At 38.7% G+C, this 24,370-nt stretch overlaps 2 protein-coding genes across 5 annotated transcripts; one reads left to right on the top strand and one right to left on the bottom strand.

Moving 5' to 3' along the window:
- Positions 1 to 924: 924 nt before the first annotated feature.
- LOC131665304 (SIN3-HDAC complex-associated factor) lies at positions 925 to 20,708 on the bottom strand. Of its 4 annotated transcripts, none has more exons than XM_058937123.1 (6): positions 20,385 to 20,708; positions 8,373 to 8,628; positions 8,112 to 8,286; positions 7,559 to 7,679; positions 7,109 to 7,482; positions 925 to 6,973 (listed from the first exon to the last, which is right to left on the bottom strand). In XM_058937123.1, the coding sequence occupies exons 2-6, from the start codon at positions 8,598 to 8,600 to the stop codon at positions 6,738 to 6,740; spliced, it is 1,134 nt and encodes a 377-aa protein (XP_058793106.1). In that variant the 5' UTR covers positions 8,601 to 8,628; positions 20,385 to 20,708; the 3' UTR covers positions 925 to 6,737. The 4 variants fall into 4 exon arrangements, with proteins under 4 accessions (XP_058793106.1, XP_058793108.1, XP_058793107.1 ...); XM_058937125.1 differs by lacking the exon at positions 20,385 to 20,708 and adding an exon at positions 18,814 to 19,236; XM_058937124.1 differs by lacking the exon at positions 20,385 to 20,708 and adding an exon at positions 9,001 to 9,356.
- A 348-nt stretch (positions 20,709 to 21,056) lies between these two features.
- On the top strand, positions 21,057 to 24,348 carry LOC131665306 (ras-related protein Rab-21). The gene is made up of 6 exons (XM_058937127.1): positions 21,057 to 21,185; positions 21,284 to 21,474; positions 21,557 to 21,893; positions 22,666 to 22,833; positions 22,987 to 23,105; positions 23,550 to 24,348. Exons 3-6 carry the CDS (start codon positions 21,750 to 21,752, stop codon positions 23,788 to 23,790), a joined length of 672 nt encoding a protein of 223 aa, XP_058793110.1. The 5' UTR covers positions 21,057 to 21,185; positions 21,284 to 21,474; positions 21,557 to 21,749; the 3' UTR covers positions 23,791 to 24,348.
- The last annotated feature ends 22 nt before the right edge of the window (positions 24,349 to 24,370 follow it).

Genomic DNA, 24,370 nt, shown 5'->3' with positions numbered 1-24,370 from the left:
CAAATTTATTGTCACTAATAAATTTGCTAAAAATACCATCAACAAAGCTTGTTTCAGCTGGTAATATACAATGTTGAGGAATTTCGATATAATCATCTTCATCATTTAATGTACCATTTCCGATATTTAACCGAAAATTCAAAAATTAAATTTCATTTGGTAAAACTTTTATATTAGTAGTTAACTTAAGTGTTGTTAAATGCTTCTACAATGGACTAGTATTCTAAAGATGGATTAAAAACTTTATTTCTTGTTCCTCTGACTTAAATAGATAAGCGTTGTTAAAAAATGTCACCTAAAATCGTTATTTTCCCACCAATCGGTAAATCATTTATTAGAATGCATTGCAAGAATTTATTTGTAAAATTTAGAGCGTATCTAGAAGTCATTGGAGCTTTACCTCAGATGAATATTTTTATTTTTTTTTTATCATCCTTAAATTTTTTTTTGATATCAGATAAAAAAATATAATAAAAGAGTCTTCAATGTTTTAAATGTCATAGTAAATAATTTTATCAATATCGATTCATAATTTGGTTAATTATTTATCTATAAAATTACAACTTAAAATTATTTCTATTTGAACATTATTATTTAATAAATAATTATATTTTACAATTTGATTTGAATGAAGGTCAATTACTAATTGAATCAATTAATCAAAATATTTCTATATACAAAAATATATAAAAAATGAAGTGAAAAGAAAATCATGTATTATTAATGTAATTAAATTAGTAAGATCTAATTTTGAATATGAAAATTATACAAAGTATAACGAAAAATACTATGTATGTTATTAATAGTGTTTTACATTTTTTAAATTTAATTACAAAATTATTTGATGACTAAATTTTATTTTGAAAATGATTGGGTCTAGGCATGAATAAAATTATTAAATTTAGAACACATTATTTTTTACACAATACTTTAATCAATGCTTAACAAATGGAATAATACATAATACTTCGCACACTATGTACAATTACTGTGAGTATGCGATAGAAAGGTTTTTCAAATTTTGCAATGTACAGAAGCGCATGTGTTATTTAATCGTTGTGACAGTAATATAATATTACAAACAGTAGTTGATATCAGATCGTTAAAAAAACATGTATGAATCCTTCAAGGTACCTCGAATAAAGTTTGCTTACGTAAGTTAAAAAAAATCTTATATTGAGGAGTACAAAATAAAAGATCTATAGCCATATACATATTTTATCTTATATCGAAAAAAAAAAACAGAGAAAAAAAAACAGATGTATATACAAATATTTCTTGCGTTTACAGGAAAGTAAAATGCACATCTCACGTGTCTCTTCGGCAGATACACGACGAACCCAAAGAGTATGTTACATATCGCTATATTAAAAGCTATCTGGAGAACGACATTCGGTGTCTTTTATGGAGTTTTGTTAATAAGAAAAAGAGGAGGAAAGAAGAAAACACAGTTACAGGCAAAAAATGCGTTGCTTTGGCCATCGTGTACATATATACAGGTAACCAAAACGCAATACGCACATGAGATCAGCCGATTGCCGATTGCCAATGCAATTCACGTTGCATCAACGTACAAAGGGATGCGAAGGTCAATAGTCTATTTATCTTTGTTGTAAAGTTGTTTTTTTTCTTTCTATTTATCAAGTGAAAATGTTTTTATTATAAAATTATTTCCAGCTTAAAGTAGCTGATAACTCTTAATTTTGGATTTTAAAAATATATAATATACAATTTCCACGACTCTTATTAACGATATAATCAATCATTAAAGCTTTTTGAGAATTTGAACGATCGCGTTCAAGTTCTTTTAAAAATAATTAAAAATAACCCCAATCACATTCCATTGGAAATTCTGGAAAACTAGCGATGTTGAAAGCTAATAAGATCAAGACAAAATGATCCATCATCCAACATCAATTTACAATATTTTATCACGCTCAGATAACAACTAAAAGACTCTCGCATACACCTTATTGCCCGTTCTCTCGTATGTATTATTCGTAATATTTTAATGTACGCACACCTCGTCCATTTTTACTTCACTAAAACACACTTGACACTGCGAACGCGCTTTTCGTCCCACGAACGAACAATGTTGACTTTAAAAATTTTTTCTGTTCTCTTCCATCGCATCGACGAAGAAGAAATCACACCTCGCTTTTTGCTTCTTTTTTTATCACTTGTATAAAGTCTTTTGATAATAAGAAAAAAGTCGAGGATACACCATCACAAAGTTCATTTTTATATAAAAAAACGTTACAAATATTGCAAGTTGTCCATCATCACTTTCATAAATATAATTTTCTATCAAATTTTGTATCACTCTATGGATGCAAACTATATTTTTTGCCTAATATATAAGTGTAAAAGCTCTTGTGCGATTTTGGTTTTACTTGATATATCATCTTTTTGTTGCTTGGTTTGGCAATTTGTAAATATTCATTATTTATTTCATCTGTTACTTTTTTACAATATCTTTGTTTGGGTACGAATAGGTGACAGTATTTTTTTTTTAAGTTTTTCAAACTTTTCAATAACAATCTTTTAAAAATCGCAATTTCACATTTTCATAAAGTTTTTGCTCGTATTTATTTTCGCTTCGCAACGACGAAACGCGTTAGTCAAGTACAAAAACACGACATTTTATACATATAAACTTATCAAATGACTATATATCTATTCATATATTTATATGAGACGTAATGTATGCACTAGATTGTGTGTTGTGTGACTGATGGATTTTTCTTGAAAAGTAGCAATGTAAATGCACGCAAAATAATTTTCTAGACTTTAGAATAATATTTATTTCGTACTAGTTTTCATATAATACGGATTATCCCATTCAAACGGATACACAATCATTAAAAGTCGAAATAAATAATTGCTACAAGAATCTAAGCCTAACTTAAAAATTACAAAAAAAAAAAAAATCATTCGTGTTCGTATCGTTTCCCTCGATAACATCGTAATCTGATAAGTCAACACACTAAGTACATTGAAAATCCTTCTTCGCTGAACCGTAAAACTAAAGTGTATTGTGATGTTTAAAATAAAAAAAATACTCTTTCGATAAAAAAAATATAAATAATCTTTACAGTCGTCAGAGATAAGTTTTTCACGATTGACGACAAAACATAGATTAAGAAACGTATAGATATCAAGTCATTGGTCAATAAAAACGTTAATATAACAATGATCTTTGTGCGATGCGAACGTAAAGAGACAATGCGGTTCAGTCGAGTTGAGTAAAAGCAAACACGAATGAATGTTTTCTTCGGCGTGTGCGATTTGCAATGATTCCGATAATAATTTTCAAATGTCTTTGGAGAAGCGAAACTTCTGTCTCTTTCTCTCTCATTGGCGCTTCGCCTAAACAATAATTATGCATTCAGCATCATTTTTCTTTTTCTTTACATTACAACTGCGTGCTTCCCGTTTTGCTATACTTTTTGGTTTGATGCACTCGCTTCGCTTTCATTATTTAGACACTTGCGTGAATTCATGCTATCTATTTATCAATATGTTCAAATGAAAGTTTATTCGTTCAATTCGTTCACTAAGAGCTTGCCCTTTCAAAACAATAACGTTCAAGTAAATATATCAGCTTATTTTTAAAATATCAAGATGTCAATATAAAATTATGAAACTCAGTTTGAACTATACGCTATAATAATTTTTTAGCATTATTTGCCTTTTCATTAAATATAAAACTTCTTTTCTGTAAAAATAAAACTCTGTATAATTAAAATATATGGCTTATATTTTAACAAATAAAAAAAGAGCAAACTGTCTCATACATAATTTCATATGAACAAAAAATCTTATGCATCATCATGCTAAAAGTTGAGTCTTTCAACTGTAAACTCATTGCACTTATAGTTCAAAGTCTTTTTTCAGCTTAAAATAACTACGTTCACATGCGAATTGTATTTATTCGCAAAGGACATAGTATACAGTCACATAAAATTAGATTTGTTCTAAAAAATATCACCACAACAAATTAATAGAAGTGATTGTCTTGAAATTGACAATTAGCAGCAAACTTTCATCGAATTTCAATTTTTATAGCTATGCAATGCGAGCATAATTATAAAGTATTGCAAATCGCGGAAAAAACACGCATCGCAACTATAACTTATGAAAAAAGAAAAAAAAAACAATCTCAATGATTATTATCACCTTATTTGAAAGTCGCATTGCAAAGACGTTATGATATATACAATTACATATGATAAAGATAACCATCATAATAACATTATAATATTTTATGGCAGTCGTCGTATTTTGTTTTGTATTGTTAGAGTCCTCTCTCATATATGTATAAAATATGTATATATGTATCTAACACATTATTTGAATGTTGCAAATCTCGCCTATTTCTTAATAGTTGTATTGTAAAAAAAAGTTTATCTGCTTAATACATCGATCAGTCTCACAATCGTTATTTTTTCCTTTTATATATTCTGAAAAAGAGCGGTGTAAATAATCTATGACATTTTTATGGATTTCAGGTGGAATCAATCGTTGAGCTGCAACTTATTTTATTTTGTACATTGTGGCCACTATAATGCTTCATTATAATCAATTTAAAAATATAATTTTATTTTTAGACAGCGTAAGGTGCCATCGTATTAAATTTAAATTTTGTCTACGGGCCTCAGGGGTATTTATTTTGTGAAGTGCACGTTCGTCTTGGCTTTGTGTATATATTTGCACGTGAACGCGTTTCGCGCGATCAAAGTCGATAAACATTTTTCTGTTCTTTACAAGTTTTATAATCATTTCTCTTTAGATTCATATTTTTCCTCTTAAATACATGGTCATCACAGCGCAATTTGACTTGCTACTTTGATAATTAAATGACTCGTTAAACAATCTTTGTAGCAGCAATTTGTGCGAGCATATTTGTTGAATATACTTAGATAAAAAAATTGGTACTTTGTATAGGAATGTAATGACTGTATACTCATTAGTTATTCACATGTACATATAAACATTCTAATCAGTAATCAACAGTTGCTTAAACTGCATTGTAAAAAGTGCAAGTAAGTGACAATATTTGATTGACTTTGGAAGGTTTTTCCTTAGTTATTAACAAATATTTTGTAAATTCCTTGGTAAGAAACTTACACATGAGGTAACATTTGTAACACTTACATTCGTACACTGTACCATTATCAACAAGTTAACTTAGAAGCTTTTATGTTTTTACTCATAACCATTTAATATTGACGTAAAACTCACTCTCTTCCATTACTCTGGCTTATAAGATTTGGCTTGAGAAAAAGTGTTGCAATTGATTGTCATCATACTCAACAGCTTGGCCATTAATTAAACTTCATTCTAAGTTATATCAAACAAGTCTATCCCTTAAAATGATCAATTTTTATGAAACTTTGCAAATATGTTGTTTACGTAAAACGTTTTCAAAGGAAAAAATCAAAGAATATGTATAAACAAGAATTTTTGAGAATTAAGAAGACGTTTTTGAGTTATTAGCAATTGTTTAAAATAAGGTTGATAAAATTGTTATTAACAAATATTTGGATTCGTACTAATTATATTGTCAAATAAACGTTATTAAGAGTATTTTATGTTTAATAGTTACAGAGATTATAAACATAGAGTAAAGTCAATATTTAAAATTATTAATAATTGTCAAAAGTATTTTCATACTGACTTGAAATTTGATGAAGATATTAAAACCTTTATGCAACGGTACATCAATGCCACTCATTTTAAGGGATCAAATTGATCGACGTACATTAGAATGAACCTTAAGTGCTGTTTTTATTTTTCCGATATGTTATTTAGCCGCGAGATAATAAAAAAGAGAGAGCGAGAATATGAGCTAACTTATCGTTATCACCTTTGATTTTCTCATCAATTACGTATGTACAAGTAGCATCGAAAAGCGTCTAACACGCATTCTCAGTCACACAATAAAGATAGTATTGTGTTTGATAATTTCGTATAAAGTGATTTTGGTCCTTAGAAATGTTACTTGAGTCATGGAAAAATTACAAATAATTTGACCTCCTTCGTACAAACAAAGACATTCGTTTTATCATAATCGTTATATGATTTGTCGCTGGGGCTACAATCAAAGTCATTACAATAAATTTAAAGAAAGAATATAAAAACGTGATAAACATCATAATAAATTATTTTCAGGAGCATAGTCTAACAGCACGAGTGTTTTAAAAATTTTTTTCTTCAGTTAAACTTCACAGCCAACCCCACAAAGTGAGAGAATACTAAAACTAGCGACAAACGATATTTTATTGTGTAGCATCATTTCTCATCGGAAGATCTTTGTCTGCATTGAAAGGAAGACTGCACAACAATAAATGGAGCGACTTTTATCGTCACGAAACACTTTTTTGAAGAAACAAAAGGCGTACGGCACTTCTTAACAAGTTGCAACTCAACCTCGTAAATATATATATACACATATATATGTATATATGTATATATATATTTATGTATGTATGTATATATAATATACGTATGTAATGATGTATGTAAAAGGTCCTATTTACAAGTTATAGAGTTAAGCGAGAAAAGGTAGAAAATAAATAAAGGCTCTTGAACGCTTTTTCATTCGCGCGCGTGTTTGTGTGTGGTCGTACTTCCCCAAAATTGGCGATAAACATAGTGTGGGTAACTCACGACGCAATATCTCATGGGAACACTTATGATGGTGTCTCTTCCACTGCTGGAACTATAGCGTCGTTTTAGTTAGCCATTTGCTGAGTTGGGCTGTGCATAGCAAAGTCAACGGCTGCCGTTGGTGGTATCGCTGTACTGGCATTACTCAAGCTTAGTTTGGCGGAACTAACCAGAGCTACTGGTTTGCACAGTAGTTTGATCGGCACCTTAGATCCTACTGCGTTGGCTTTCAGCCGTAGAGTCGTCGACATTGGTACTATTTTGTCAGTCGATGGTATTTGCACTGTACCCAATGGCTTGTCTGCAAAAGAAATTTTTAACGAATATTTAAATATGCAAATATTGACTTTCGGAATTATCAAAGCTTAAATTCTTGAGATATGTTGTTTTTTTTTATTAATTTCAATAAAGATGAACTGAAAAGAATAGAACTTACCAGACTTAGCGACGAGTGGCATTGCTTGCTCGATTGACGGGGGCTGCTCGACGATCATTTTCTTTCCTTCGGTAATCATTCCCTGACTTGAATCATCATAGCCGGAATCAGATGACGAATCGCAAAAACCTTTGGCTTTGACAGCAGTCTCATTGTTGGATTCGACACTGTATGCTGGACTGGTGGATGCGGAACTATGGCACGGACTAGCCGATGCAGAGGAGTGTGATGGGCTTGAACCCATCATTGTAACAGCAGCAGTAGCCCGCTGACGTTCACGTTCTAAACAACCGTGGCAACGTTTGAAAAGGGACGGCTCGATCAGCAACTCGTTCCTCATACCCACGAATACTACACCACAGCAGACATTTTTTCTGTAAGGGCCATGGAGTAAATCATTAGCCCGATAAAAATTTAGAAAGTGATGAAAGAGGGTGTAATGATTTATACCTTTTAAAGTAGGTCAAGTCAATAAAGCTACTAATTTCCATCTCTCCTTGATCCATATCTTGGCTCTTGTCACCAATTCCATTGTCATCACAGCTGTCTGGAGTATTTGCTCTACTGGACCCTTTATGATAAATAACTTTCATTATTTGATTCTAGCAAATAAAAGTTTATGTCAATATTGAATTTCGCAAAACTTAATTTTAAGTAGTTACCAGTTGACTGTACATTAAAAGAATTTAAAATTATATCACTAAATACTGATTCAAATATTATTCAGCAATAGGAATACTTGAACCATTGTTTTGAATTGATCGATAACTTATCTATTAGTATTATATCTTATATAGTCAAAAGCATCAACTTGCTACTCAACAAATAGTAAAGCAGCCTTTGTCAATAAAAAAGTTAATTTTTTGAATTGTTTAAGAGTCTCAATGCATAGACTGACATGATTTTCTCTTAGCCAATCACTTCACGTAATAATTCAACTGTAATGTGCTTCCTATAAAAAATTCACATGTATATAATAATTGTCTAGAAACAAATGCCAAACCTGTGTCATCGCTTGTCGTTGGGCTATGCTCACGATCTCGGTCACCCTTAACATAGACATGCTTCTTCTTCTGTATTTTGTCAAATTTCTCCACCTTTGCTATTTTAGCCTTCTTATTTTTGGCTTTGAATTTTGTTAAGGATTTGATCCCTGGACCAGCTCTGGCATCTACCACCTGTTATCCAAGAGACATTTATAGTTTAATAATAGAATATTCATTTGATGCTTTGAAATGCTTGTTAATGTTTCTAGATAACTTACATGTCTCCAGTTACGGTCGCTACCAACAGGTAGTTTCTTCCATCTCTTGACCAAAAGAACACAAGCATTGCATATTTCTCCAGTACGACGTTCCTCCAACAGGAAGCATTTGATAAAATCCTCCTCATACTTCTTACTATCCGTAAATCTCGAACTGCTTGATTTGGCTTTGCAAATACAACAGCCTGTACTGGACCGATAAACTTTTGGCTTGTGAAAACTGAACATCTTGGACTTTGCTACTTTTCTACGTTTTCTAAAACATACAAAAAGAACCCTGAATATTGTAAATAAATGATTGTGCAATAAATAAACCGTATGCTTATCAATACGCGTTCCAATGAATGAAGTAGTTTATTCAGAAATCAACTTCATTTTCGCTGAGACTCATTATTGAAAAAAAAAACAAAATAGTTTAACTATCAACAAGTGACATTGACGCGAACTCTGTTTCAAAACAAAATTCCACCGTTCTAGAAATTGAACGGTCAAACCGCGTGCAGATTCAATATCCCTTTCCGAGCATACAAAGTCAACCACTAACACAAAAGACAATTGCAATCATTTGACATTGTTTTTATTCTCACACACATCAAGCGACCTCAATACTATAAGAGCATTAACTCACCTCCCACGTAAAACAAGCGACTCATTGACATTTTCATCACTGACCGAATGCTGCAGAAAAGACCGTTGGAAAATAACGCGGCGCGTCTATGCGCGAAGCTACCCAAAAGCTAGTCGAAACTACCGTCGATGCCTCCCTTCGAGTGGGAAGCGAAAGGTCAAGGGTAGGTAGAGTATTGCAAACAAAAACTACACACACGCCACGTCACGTAAGCTAAAAGAAACAACTGCGTGCTTGTCGCGCAGTCAGGTGGTGCGTAGAACCACAACGCTAGCAAACAGGGAAATTGGGACAGGTCAGTGCAAATTTACGAACGCACAAACGCTATAGACGCGTGCAGCTGCTGTTTTTACGCCAAAGAGTCGTGCTTCCTCGCTCACTGTCATTCAACCGGCGGCAAGGCGCGCAGACGGACAATCGTATTCGGAGTGGGGATGCCACAACTGGGGAGAGAGTCGTTCCCCTCTTTCTGCTGGCTCGTTTTAGTGCAGGCGTACCTAAATCAAGAGGATCGCCGGCTATTTTTAACGCGGATTCTGTCTCCTTTTATTTTGCAGTCGCGCGGCGCGAAATTTGCGGCTTTATTTTCGATCTGGATCGGCTTCTTTTTCGAGTGCACATGGCGCCCCCTTCGTTTTGATAAACGAGGTACGCTGAACGCCCGGAAAAAATAGAACGCAATAGCCACGCAAAATTCGACCAGTTGTTTTGACTGTTATCCATCAAGCGACATGGTGACTGTCAAATGTTGTCACAGAGATCATTGTGGCGATCCTTTGTTCCAGTATTTTATGCTATAGATATATTCGCTCAAAAATACAAACTTTTCTCAACGATCTTTCAAAAAAGTAAAACCGTTTTTTACCCGGCATTGTTGTATCTTCCGAGCAGTCTATAAAAAAAGAGTAACCATCCGAATCAGATCCTCCATCGAACGACGCAGACACATTGGAAGCCAGACAGAGCCATCAAAAATCCATCGCTTACATTTGTATGTCTGTCTCGCATCCCTCTCTCCGTATCCGCAGCCTTTCTCCGCGCGACTGCGTACGAGAGAGAAGCCGGTTTATATTCACGCTCATAACGGGCGTCGCAGGCAAAAATCTCTCCGCGACGACGCGTCGTTGCGGGCGAGCAGGGTGGGAGAACTTGCGCGATTCCCGACCTCACCCGCGAGAGACTTTCAGTTGGCGATTGGTGGGCTCGTCTCTCTCGTTATCCCCTTCTTCGTTTCGCGTCGTACGATACACCGCTTTAAAAACTTCTCCGCGCGCGTGAAATTCTCTGTTCAAGTAGCGAGCGAGAGGAAAAAACAAAGCTATTTAACGTTCAGTGTCGTTACGCAATTGCATCGAACGTAACTGCGCGATGACCAGAGCTTACGATTGCAATTTATTCACACGTTGCTGAGCATCGCCGAAAAAGAGAAAGGGAGGGAGAGGGAGAGGGAGAGGGAGAGGGAGAGAGAGAGAGAGAGGGAGAGGGAGAGGGAGAGAGAGAGAGAGAGAGAGAGAGAGAGAGAGAGAGAGAGAGAGAGAGAGAGAGAGAGAGAGAGAGAGAGAGAGAGAGAGAGAAGGGGAAGGTGTGCAGAGCAGCTGTGTAATAGCGTGCGCGAACGACAATCATCTGACGCGCGAAAACAAGGATACTACGCATGCGTGACCTCGAATCGTCCAAATATTCGCGACAAAGATGCGCCGCAGTCGCATATATGTATAGAGAAAAACCGGTCGAATCGCGGCGACGACCTATTCTACAGTACTGTGTACAAACTTTATCTTCTCCGGAGAGGAAAAAAAATCGTGCGAAACGGTACATATATCCGTTTGAAGGTTAAAATGCGCGTCGTTTTTTATACGTTCAACGACTCGTATATGGCATGGCAAGTCAATTTGATTAATCTATGGATTCATTCGGTATGCCCGATTGGGTCATTTGAATTTCTGAATAGGTCGCGGTCTATTTGACTGCAAAATACTTCTTTTTTTTGTTGTTGCAAAGATTCAACGGTCGCATTTATTTTTGGACTGCGTCCGCGATTGTTTCATAAAGTGTCATTGTTTTATAATGAATGCCATTCCAGGTGGCAAGACATCGAAGAAATAATCGTTACCGAACATACCACTTTTGCGTTAGAAGATAGCAATGACTCCGTAATCAAAACGAATTGAGGGAAGAAAGTTCAACGCACCTATCCATGCTCTCGACCGAGAGCAAGAATTCGCGGACGTGAAGCCCGATCGTTTTTCAAAATACACTCCATCCCATATAACGCGCTACGGCAGAATTCTCTCGTGCGCGGCTCGCTCGAGCCGTGTAGCTTTCGCATGGCGCGCAGAAAAACCGGCCTTCGCCGGCAAAAAGGAGCGGCGCAGCGAGAGAGATCGCGACAAAACAGAGCCGACTGGTTCTATAAATAGAAAACGGCGCGAGCGGCGGTTACGAGCTGAAAAGCACGCAACACGTGCTCAGCGCGCATGCGTCGATTGAGTCGAGCCCTCCTGCCTCCTGCCGATAGTTGTACACGTTACGCGTTAGAAAAACGGCTCTTTTGTTTTGACGAGCGAACGCGTGCCTCTGCACTCTCTCTCTTTCTCTCTCGTGCGCGCGCGTGCGCACACGTTTGTCGTGTTGTTTTTATGACGCGATAATTATTGTTATATAGGCTCTTTTTTCGCGAGTTACGGGTACTCGTAATGGATTACCTTCGATTAGTGACGTGGTTGCGGATAAGGAGCTTTTTTTCTTTAATGAATGAGATTGTCGTTTGTTTTCGGGGTGAAATTTTACAGTGATTATTTTATTGCCGATTGGTTTTTTTCAGAGTTAATACTCCTTATTTTTGCCAAGAAAAGTCTTGAATAATATTTACCTGCTAATCGAACATTGAACCCTATCGATCGAACATTAAATGGCGAGCTCGACGGAGAATAACAAACAAGCAGCAACAAACAATCAAAACCTGTTAGCACACCAAGACGAGTGCACGCGTTAAAGTGAACCGGCACGACCCCGAGAGAACCCTCGTGGCGGCACTTGCTGCTTCTTTCTCGTCGTCCCGCATCGAAATTTTCGCGACGGCCTGTATACCTCGACGGAGCGGCGATGAATTGTGTTGTTCTGCGATGCCCGCGAACGTAGAAATAAGAATCCGACTTGAATGAACAAGGCCGAGCTGCTGCGCCCGTTGACCGCGCGCTTCAAAGTTGCACCTATACCACCTGCTTGAATATTGTCTCGGGAGCGCGTTGACCTTTTCGCCATTGTACTCAAGGTGATGCGATGCACGCGACACGTTATATACGTATACATCAAACAGGATGTTGTGAAAAAGAAGAAGAAAAAAAAGGAGACGAGACGCCAAGTTTTCAATACCGATGAGAGAAAGGAGAGAATCGCCGGTACCAAACAACCACCACCCCCTCCTCGCACGCAATTGGCTGCAACCGGCGAACGCACTGCGCAGTTTAAAATAAACCAGTTTTGCCGGGCCGCCTTTCCCTTCGTCGAAGGCCTCGCGCACACATGCATGCACACGAGGTTAATCCGTTTTCTAACAACTCGCCTGGAATAAGTGAAGGAGGATTGACACTGGTCAGTGCCATTTCGCCGAATCTCGACTCTTTCGGGTGTTTACCTTGGAGTCTGCTGCTGCTCGCTCATGGTTCGAGCGGCCACATCCTGGAGCGACTGATTTTCCGATAGACGCATGCAGTCTGTTTCGATCGAACGATGCGCCGCCGCGCTTCTCCTCATCTATCCCTCTCGCGAGCCCCACGAGTGCGATTGTTTTCTTGACTGTCCCCGGCCTTATCGGTCGGCAAGTTATGCCGAGCGATTACTTCAGCGATTTGTCTTCGAGACCTCGCCCGGTCCGATGTTTCCTCGCTCGTAGCAATTATCTCTGGAAGTGCGGCCGCGTCGACGTTAAGATCTCGGATCACGCACCAAGGAGGAACGCCGCGCGAATCGCACGGCCCTCGATAAGAGCATTGCGGGGGAACGAAAAGAAAGATAGAAAAAGAAAAAACAACAAGCGGACGGCTAATAATGCAATCTCTCGAGTACCGCGAGCGGCGCTGTCAACAAGCGGCAGCACGTCGTTTGCAACTGGCCGCAAGCATATAGGTGCCCGCACTTGCAAAGAGATCGGCAACAAACAACTTTGCACGCACGCAGAAGAAAGTAGAGGGGAGGGGTGGGGGAGGGGAGTGTGTTATGGCGCCGGGTCGCTACGTGCTTCACCGGCGAATCGCAAACTTCGCTTTTTGCAAACTCTCATCTCCGTCGCTCCCTCCTCCTTTATCTGTCGCTTTCTTTCGCTATATTTAGGACGTACGCGTACTCGCCCTCGCCGTTCCAACTGCAACACGCACACGCATCTGCGCGCGCACAATCTACGGGTTTGATGACTCCTGCGCGATTGTCCCTCGCTCTCCTTTTTTTTCCGCGCTGATAATGTGACGATTGATGAGCGCTACTGACTATAGCTCTCTCTCTCTCCCTCTCTCCCTCTCTCCCTCTCTCCCTCTCTTCCTCTCTCTCTCTCTCTCGGTCTTCTTTTGGTGAGACTCGCGTGATGGGAACTGAAGCTTTTTTCTTGCAATTGTTTCGCATGCAGATGAATTTACGAAGATGGTTCGTTTAATTATTATTTATCGAAGATACTTCGGAAATTAATTATTGTATTTATCCGTCCGCAATTTTTTTATTTTATTTTTCCCCTGCGAGCAAACATTAAACTTCAAACAGGCTGTGCAAACAGAATCTTCCATCAAGCGCCTGCTATTATCGCGACTGCCGCCTAAAGAACCAACTTCGCGCGTCACACTTTCGCGCGATAAAGCGCGCGAGCCAAGAAAAACAAGTGCATCTCTCCTGTAGCTTGGATACTGGTGCGTATTAACAATGATATTATTGCGCGGCCTTTTATCGGTTGAAAGAAAGTCAAGTGTATGGATACCCCTCTCCTGCCCCGGCCGTCGCTCGGCTCATTATGCACGGGTAATTGACTTCTTCGATACAAAAGGTGTTTGCACTTCGTTCGTTCAATGCGAACCGGATTGTAACAGACAAGCGCGAAAACTCTTTTAACGAGATTATCTTTCGGCGCACTTTTGACTTCTTAAAAGTGCGAGTTCCACCGGGAGCATACAATCTCGCACATGCCGGCGATGCATATCAAATGTTCTAACGCGAAGGTCGCGCGAACGATCTCCGTGCGCATCGAGGCCACCTTTATCGAGAAGCCGTTAAATGCCCATTATGCATTTCACCATTGTCTCCTAACGACCGGCTACGCGCGTTAACCTTGAGAAGTGACGGAAACGAAAACACTTTCTTCGAACTGCCGGCTTCGATTACGTATTACGAAACCAAGCGTGTCTCATTATCGCCGAAAATTTGGCAATTCGACGCGCTTTATCGCGCTGCTTTTTGCTCTCTGTTGTATGTAAACTCTCTTTTCTCCTTTTCAGGCGGCTTCAAGGCATCGCGACAAGGCTGTGCGCAAAATAAAAAAAGACGTTCGCGTCTTTGTTGATGGCGAATTGCGCAATTACGATCATTTTTACTTATCACGCGCGCTAAAGAGTTAGTAAAAGCAACAAAGTCTAGAACATTTTTTTTATTTTTCGTTATGAGACCATTTCGCCGTCTGGCGTCATTACATCGCGCTCGTACCGCGTGTATTTTATTACCGATGCTTAGAAGCAGCAATATCGTCGCTGCCAAGCGGACCTGCAAATCCGCGGCGTGTCGTGTTTTCTATTATTATGCCTCCCGAGAGTGTGAAGGATCAACTCTGCGAGAAACGAGAATGGAGAGGAAAGAAAAAAATAATGGTAGGACGCTATAAATAAAAGCCGCGAAGGAATGTGCAGAGTTTGTTCGGCCAATGGCGTTGAAGCTACATGGGCGTGAACACTGTGGGAGAGGGAGAAAGATTGGCTGATTTTTCGGCGGTACTGGGTTTTTTTTTTTTTCGACGGGAGAGAGAATCTCGAATAAAATTTTTTTTTTCAATTTCAAATTTAGAATTTCAGCGCGAAAAATAAGAGAGAGAGAACCTTGGGGACGAGCAAAATAATAAAAAAAAAAAGAGATAAGATTATTAGGTTATTTTAAAAACAGGCGCATTGTCATGACCTTTAATTTCGCAGGTGATCTTGTGCCAGACTTGAAACGTATTCGCGATAACAGTGTCACTGATGACGACGATTGCATTCGAAACGCGAACAAGTAAGAAACAGCCAGGTAGAGAAATTTTCACTCGTACTGAGATCGCCGGACGTTAAGGCAACGTCATCTCCATGAACAATCGTGTCGTAACAACTTTCTCGGTCCTGTGGACCTTAACAGTCACTTTAAAAGACAGAGAAGAAACGAAAATGGCCTCCTTCATTATCGAAATCGCGCGCAGTCACCTCGGATAGCTGCGTTTCTGCCGAAGAAAACGAAAGTTCGTTCGAGCTTCCATCAAGTTCAAGCTCAGTCGCTCCAAAAAACTTTGACGATTGCTGCAGCTCCGCAATGGGTGTACGTCCCTGACACCGTTACACCGCCTCGAAAAAGTAGGGGCAACTTTCGTTCTCTGCCGCGACGGAGATAACAGCATTTCTAAGCGCTCGCCTCGAGGTAACGGGAGCGCGGCGCGCGACTACGTAACGTCTGCCCGCAGTTTGGGGAGAAAGGACGCGGCCTAGCGTTCGGCCAATCGAGAGTGCCTCGCGAATTTCGCGCTCGCTCGACAATAACAAATGCGTGCGCGCGCGAAGCATCCTTAAGCGGCTCGACATTGAGGGAGGAAAAAGGAGAGGCGCGCTTGCACAACTATGCGCTCGTTAGCGAAAATAAACCGATTGCGTCACGAGCTCGCTGGAAATACTCGTGCGTCGCTCGGCCTGGAGCTACGACGATTGTTGTCGGGCGCGCGATCGATCGCGACCGGCCCCGACGGCTCGCTTTTCCGCGGCGCCTGGAGCATCGACTGTTGTCGCGGACGCGCGACCACTATACTCCCGTAACGCGCGCCGATGCCGCGGGGGTCTCTTCGCTTCCGCGAACGTCCCTGACACGATTACCCACTGTCAGCGAGCCCGGAAAACTTTCGTTTTCCCCGACCGCACGCGGAAGGGAGCGTGGCGCCTGCCGAAAAATCGAGCTGTCACGGCTTCGCTATCTGGTAATGGAGGTTTGCGTGTCAAGGCAGCGGCGCCGAAGCTTTCACCGTTGGCTTGGGTTTTTTGTTCGGCCCGTGCGCGTGACACTTTCGGCAATTTCGGATTGCACAAGTGCGTTGACGCGCGGGGATGACAACAAATAAAGAGAGGAACGAGAGGATACAAAGCAGAGCATCGGCGCACCAGCAGTTCAAGTTGATGCTTCGAAAGCGAGTGAAAGTTCACTCTTTCATTACGGTCGGCAATCAAAAAGCTCAGAGTTTCGACACGGCCATGCAAGCAAGTACACGCTACTGCTCTCGCTTCGCTTGGAATTCGAGAAATGCGCCGAGGAGGCGAGTCTCTCTCTCTCTCTCTCTCTCTCTCTCTTGTGACCCGAATAAACGGCCTTTTTTGAATGCCCTCTCTCTCTCTCTCTCTCTCTCTCTCTCTCTCTTTCTCTCTCCCTTCTTTTTACGGGAATTGTGTGAGCTAACAGTATAACCAACACGTCATCGCGGTGCTCTGCACGCACCTTGCACATCGACGTCTTGGAATTCTAGATTTTCGTTGGGCCTTTTACTCGTTGTATTATCGGTACACCTACGTAAGAATTCATGGGGGGGGGGGGGGGGGGGGGTGAAAGTCAAGTTTGATGAAATAAATCGATTTATGGAAGGAACACGATCGAAAGTAGATCAAAAATCAACAACATTAACTTCTGAAACTGGTTAACTTTCGCGTTCATCTGACTTTTATTGTTCTTCGAAAATTGTCTGCGAAATTCTTTCTTCCCCCCGTGTGTTCAAGTTTTTCAAACTCCCCGAACACAAAGAAGCGGGCACACGATAATAAATCTCGCAAAAAAAAAGAAAGAAAATCAAGCACATTCATCAAAAGCTCATTTCTCAGCAGCAGGAGAGAAAGAGAGAGAGAGAGAGAGAGAGAGAGAGAGAGAGAGAAAAGAAGGATCCACCTCAGCATCCGGAGCAGAAAGACAGGTTATGAATCTGCGCGCAACAAAAATAACGTAGGAAACACGATACATGCAATTTTTATTCTTTGTTTGTAGAAGCCAAATAAGACCTACAAATCAAAGAAACGTATGGGAATAAACAAAGGGGGGGAGGGGGGAGTTATACATCAAGTAAATGCGCTTCGAAGCAAATGGAACACGTACACGAATACAAAAATCTATTTTCCGTGTATCAACTTGTTGCTTGCTGTGATAAGTATAACGACATCATTTCACGCGGTGCTATGATGGATACGCTGAATTATTGTCGTTACAACGCTGCGGTGGATATTTGTGGCCACGGACGAAAATAGAATTGACGTTGCTATTTATGTATTCAAATGTTATTCTCAGCGTGGAAAAAAAGTAAAATATACCATTCGATATACCTTTTTTGTGTTCAACTATAGATTAGTAGCCAAATCCTCCACCATTGTGCGTTCATTTTTACTTTAAGAAACAAACGGAACAACGTAAAGTACACTAGTCACCGTTCATCATCCACACAAAAATTTCTATTCGTCACCGCTTCTTCTCTGTTTTTAGACGTCTCGCTTCAATGCCATTACGAAAAGAAATTTTATCTCAAAGTGTGTATTTGAATCAATTGACAAGCGCAGCGAACTGACTGATATAAATTAATAAAAGTCGCAACAGCTGAGAGAGGCCTCGACACTAATCGATCATGTTGAAAACTCTCAATCTCGACCCCAATTTCGCTTCGGTGAAATCTAAAATCAACGCGTAAAAAAATACTCTCATTATAAATGCAGCCGGGCACAAAGAACTGCTGCTGATTGTCAAGGCTGCGCTCGGTTGAACGACACGCGAATGCTTTTATTTTCAAAATTAACGTTGCTTTTTCTCAACCTCAAGAGTGCAAAAAACAATTCTCGATTGCGAGCTACCAATGAAGCTATCATCGTTTCATTGGCATGATAAACAAGTTTATTGAGGAAATGCGTGCACTTGATATGAGAAATCGCGGAAGATGAGTTTTATCGATTAAAAACGATTACATATGAAGATCGAGTGTATTGAAATGAACGTTCGGTCGGATTGATCTTGATTATTGTGGAAAAGAAAGGAAAATGCAGGTGTTTCATGCATACAATGAAAAACAAGAATGGCAGCAGTCAAAAATGCATCAGCCATCCTCCCCTGCAAAGGCAACGACGTGCTCCATAATTTCCGCCGTAGCATCGAGACGTGAAAAACGTCACGTATACACGTGAGTTTGAAAAGAGCGTATACAACGAAAGAGATGCTCTGTGCATGAAGGGGACCGCTGCTACCGCCACGACTTGGAAGTGAACGCGCACGACATGGCGCGTGGCACTGCTGACGGCCGTCGCCATTGATATTTTATACCCCCCTCCTGCTTTTAGCACCCGCGCCAATTCCCGATGTATCAGCTTCTGCACGACAAAATATTAAGAAAAGTACACAGAAATTCTCTGTGACGATAAAGTACGATTAGAAAATGAAGATCGATGACGAAATATACGGGAAGTAACAAGGTAGTTGAAGCGGACATCAGGTATACGCATGATGTGCACGAATGTGCATATCGCTCGAAAGGCCGCGCTCGCGCCATGACAGATGCTGTACGTGTGTACACAAACGCACGCGACTTACCTTGCAGAAAAAGCGCAGATAATTCTTTTCGTGCACCACGCACACTACAGCGTCACGTCACACTGCGGTCAAGTCAATGAGGAATATATATAATTGTTTGAAGATTACGATAAACAATCGCGAAGTACAATCTTGTAGCGTCCTTGCAATGGTGACACTCGCGACTGGCTTGTTTTAGAGGTGAGTAGACGATTGTCGATGCGAAGAGGACGAGCTGCCTTTGCGGGCATATTTCGCCGGGTTTCTCGATACACAATCAACTCCAGTCTCGCCGTGAAACGTTGTCGAACCGTTACGAAAATGAGTTTTAAAAAAAGGCTTCGCGATACTTTGTACGCAATTTAAACACACACACTGTAATTTATAAAAAGGAGAAATAAAATTACACGATTTTGAAATGTACTGTAATAAAAAAAGGACGCAGCCGATACAACGATCAGCACGTTCCAGTGTGGATTGCGCGCGCGACCAGACGCCAACTTTACTGTGCGCAATATACCCCCTCTACGCCTTGTGGAGGTGTTTGTGTGTGTGATCACACACACAAACACCTTCGCATCTATGACCGTCATTATATTGTCACAAGAGCTCAGACACCTAGTGCTTTACGTTTCTTCCAATTCAGAAAAATGTACTTTAAAATGATTTCTTAGCGTATATGTGTATGTGTGTGTGTATTTTTGTGAGAGAGAGAGAGAGAGAGAGAGAGAAATATAAAATATACACGAAGGAAGGGAAAAAGATAGAGTCGAATGCAGATCTGCGGCTGTTTGCGATGATAATTTTCGATTATGTACGTATAAGGATTTGTTTTTTACTGATTTTACGAGTGTAAAAATAAGACGCTCTTATCTCCTCCACAAAAACACAAAAAAAGTCAATCGTGACGTTTACGAGTGAAAATATTCAGTCGAATGAATTTTTAATCAGTGAAGTGTGTTTAAACATTCAGTTTTAAAAGCGAAAACGTTAAAAACGCTATACTAAGAAGTATTCATCGTTCTCACTTTCTTATTCCGTGAGTTTTATATAACTATCACTTATGTACACGACAGGATAAAACTGGAGTACTTTCACGAGGACAATGTTGAAGCTTCAACGATAATAAAATGATAAAATGCTTTGCAATCACGAAAGTGACAACCAAAAGAAATCAACCGTTGTCGACAGATTTTAAAATAAGACACTTCGAATCAGCGCCACCATTTCGACATACCATAATGCCTATACATAAAATCTTCAGACAAAGAACCCATGTAAAACAAAATTCAACAGGTAAATTATCTTTTGACGAGAACATGTCAAAACATCAATGAGGAAAAGCTCGCCAGCTGTGTTCGACATCTGCTTTTCACACACAGCTGTGTGTATGATGGCGAAAGGACACCGAAAGGTATCGGTGACCCAAGTTGAAGTAAGTTGACGGAGCACGCGCCACGCGGTGTTGCCAACGAGCGGTGCGCCTCCCCCGCGCTACAATACTACACACTCTACGCTGCCACGGCATGGTATTTTTTGACACGAGGGTATTGATCAATTTTCAAATGAAAGTACATGCAATCAACACTCACCTTGTAATTAATTAGTGATCTGATGTGATCGCCCGAGTCTTCTAAGTCAGTGTTATGCCGGTCGACCTAACTGCATAACACTCACCACACAAATGTCTGTCTACCACTTGTTCCAGTTTTCCGATGTAAACAAACACACGCGACTTCCAGTCTTTTCAGCACTGGCTGTACACTTGATTGTTTATTACCAAGAAAGTATAATTAATGAAAAATTCATTGGTATTTGAAAATCCTGCTATTCAGTAGTGCTGGCGGCGAGTCAAGTGTCAAAACCTGGACGTGCCGTGTACGACGACTGCTGTCTTCCCGAGAGTGCCAGGCCGCACAGCATAAACAAAAAGCCCGCTTGGTAGGGATGAAGTTTTAGCTACGCATTTTACTTGTTGACAGCATGCCGAGCGACATCTTACGGTTCGCCAAAATATTCGTATTGACGGTCAATTGTAGTTTCGCGCGATCGTCATGTTTTTTTTGTTTATTATCAAAGATTAAGTGAACCCCTAATCTTTGTTATTAAGTTGACTTTTCAGTTGACAATTTCAATCAATTATCAATTGATTGATGATATAATGACGACAGCGTGGGACGGAAATAAGTGCGTGAAAAAGTTCTAGCATCTTCTTTAGTGCCATCTGGTGTTAGAATGCGCGTGCCTCCGGCCTCTACAAATTGGATTTTCAGATAATTCTGAATTGGATGTGCATACGATGCATTGAAAAACAGAGTCATCGTTTACAGCTGACTTATATTTTATTCTTATTTGTTGTTGTGTCTTGTTCGTGTTTTACCAAGAGATTTAAGGTGCGTTGTTTCTTTTTTTCCAGAGATTGCATGTTTGGCTTTCGCTAACACGATTTCCTGATTAAGTATTTTGGTTATAAATTTTTCATTGATTACAGATCTTGTCCATAAGTAAATCGTTCATCAAATAGTAAAAAATTGATTAATGAAAGAAACGTATAATAAACTATCATTGTAACGATTACTCAGCTACTCCAAAAAAAGCAGACGACACGGTGGGAAATCATTTGAATCTTCTCCGGTACCGGATTAACCCATTACGGTCTTCAGCATGGTCACGTAACCTACGGTATTGACGACGCGAAATGACAAATCATCTGTTTCTCTTTCGCACTTACAAGTTTTTTTCACTTTCGCTTGTTCATTCGCAGATTCGCTTATTTTCATCAAAAAAATAAATGCTTTCTGCACACAATAAAACAAGCCACTGATATGATAGTAGCAGTACAGGTGAGAACAGCTGATCGTCGTAGCAGTAGCAGCAACAGCAGCAGAAATACGTAGCGGCGGCAGCAGTAAATTAAATGCGTATAACTGCTGGAAACGGCGACGACGACGAAGACGATGGCGACGGCCTCATCCACCACCACCCCCGGCAGCTACAATTTCAAGGTGGTACTTCTCGGCGAAGGTTGCGTTGGTAAAACATCTGTCGTGCTACGTTACGTCGAGGATAAGTTCAATGATAAACATATCTCCACCCTGCAGGTGATTCACTATTTTTTATTGTTAACTATAGCTTGATAATTGCAGCTAAATAAATTTGTTTTGATTAAGCTTCGTACACGACGATTCTCTTGCAGTCTTGCCTAAATTGTCTATAATTTTGTGTACATTTGCAAAGTATATTTGTGAAAACTAGCTCACGTTCATACGTGTCACAAAATGTCAATATCACTACATTTTTTATTATCTACTTGGCCACCATTCCTTGTTTGCATTGAAGAATGAGTTGGTTCTTTTGAGTGAACTATATTGCAATAACTTCTATATGTTTTAAAGATGAAATAAAATCACGCTTGCTATATTTTAATAATAGTTATTACATCATTGAGATAATACATCTAATCACAGATGAGATCAATGCAAATAATTATGATTACTTGAATGTTGATAATTTATAAAAATAGTCAAAGGCAAGGAATTTTACTTTAATTCAGATAATCTAAATACAAAGTATTTAAAAAATTTAAATATACTAATAGAGAAATGAAAACTACTAAGTTATTCAATCGTTGTAGACTAAATATATAAGAAAAAAAATACTTATGTAAGTACATGCATAAAGCCTGTAATATTATTAGCTTCATCCTATTTTCTAACTCCAACCTGTTTGATTTATGTAATATTCAGTTGTTCCAATGGTTATTAAAAAATTATAAATTTAACTTTATCAAGTAGTGTCAATTAAATTGACTCGTAGCTATTAAATGCTGATATGAATGAAATTTGAATTCTAAATTTTCAATTTATTTTACAGGCCTCTTTTTTCAATAAAAAAGTCAATATTAATGGAAAAAGAGTGAATCTTGCTATATGGGACACAGCAGGTCAAGAAAAGTTCCATGCACTAGGGCCTATTTATTATAGAATGTCCAATGGAGCCATATTAGTTTATGATATTACGGATGAAGAAACTTTTAAAAAAGTTAGTTCAAATGATATTTGAATGCTTTTTTTATGTTTTTCTCTTACTCTTTATTCCATGTTATTGTTAATTTTGATGATCATGATATGGCAAGTGTTATCAATTTTATCTTTTTTGTACGAAGCTGTTTTTACATTATTTTTTCATTTTCAGGTGAAAAATTGGGTAAAGGAATTAAAAAAAATGCTAGGCAGTGATATCTGTCTAGTTATAGCTGGGAACAAAGTAGATTTAGAGAAAGATAGAAATGTCACCATTGAAGAGGCTGAAGAGTGAGTTCAACTATTTTTTTTTGTTCATATATTTGATTTAAAAAACTTAAAAAAGTTGAAGCTACAATGAATTATATAGCATGTAATCAGCATTGTCCAATACAAAGTTTTTCATTGCTAAACGAGTTTGAGGGTAAAAGACTTACAATCGCATAATATTAATTGAATTTTTTATAGTGTAAAAATATTATCACGAAGTGCTGAATGGCTCTTGTTTCTAAAATAATCGTTATTGCAACTTTTTGATTGATGAGTAATTCAAAACGATAACAAACGTAATTAACAATTCGCAAATTAGGCCATTGAAAAAAGCGTAGTATTTACGTTGTCATATTTTTTGTCATTAATTAACATTTAAAAATGCGATCTGTAGAATTGAATAATCAAGATTAACACTCACACGATTAAAAAAGTTATAAGTCAAACTCCGATATTTATTTGTAGGTACTCAAGACAAGTCGGCGCAGTGCACTTCCATACCTCGGCAAAGCAAAATTTAAATATAGAGGAAATGTTCCTTGAATTGACAAAGCGTATGATGCAGCATGCTGACGAGCAAGAGAAAAAATCTTCGTTGACGAGGAACAATAGCACCAGACGTAATGTCGTGGTGGTCGAAGATGAGTCTGCCGAACAAAGTCAACCTGCCAAGAGTTCATGCTGCGGTGGTGGCAGTAGCTCGTAATATAACTTTCCAACAATGCTTACCGAGGTTGTAATATTATATATGCTTTTGCGTGCGAGAGGTATGTTGCTTATCGAGACGTTTGTACGAGCAATAGATTATATAGTTTCGATGTGAACATTTCTATTTTTCTGTTATTTACTAAACTTTTGATACAAAACAACATACTGCTGTTTTCGATTTCAAATAATTATTTCGAACTTGATTTGAACTCGCTTTGTTGTTGGTTGTTGTTCTTATAAAATGCTTCAAAAATATTTCGAAAAGGTTAAAGTAAGCTCCCATAAATATTAAAAGTTGTACAATATGTTATTTCTTATTTTCCAACAAGGCATTTACTTTTAAGATATATTTTTTCAATTTTTATTACTTTTTAACACTTTTGTGTGTACTATTACAACCTTATATGGCATAGGATTTGTTTTTGAAAATTCACTCTTAAGAATTTTTTCTTTCAATCCTGTGCTCAAATGTACATAATTTCCAGTCACCTTTTACTAAAAATTAAGTAGCCTACTACTTGAGGTTTACAGTGTGGATTTGAAACACGTGTAGGATGCCAAAAGGATTTATATATATA

The sequence above is a fragment of the Phymastichus coffea genome, unplaced genomic scaffold (genome assembly GCF_024137745.1).
Source record: "Phymastichus coffea isolate CEN01 unplaced genomic scaffold, Cenicafe_Pcof_1.1 PCOF00050, whole genome shotgun sequence".
NCBI classification, from domain to species: domain Eukaryota; kingdom Metazoa; phylum Arthropoda; class Insecta; order Hymenoptera; family Eulophidae; genus Phymastichus; species Phymastichus coffea.
This window is presented reverse-complemented; position numbering and strand designations above follow the sequence as displayed.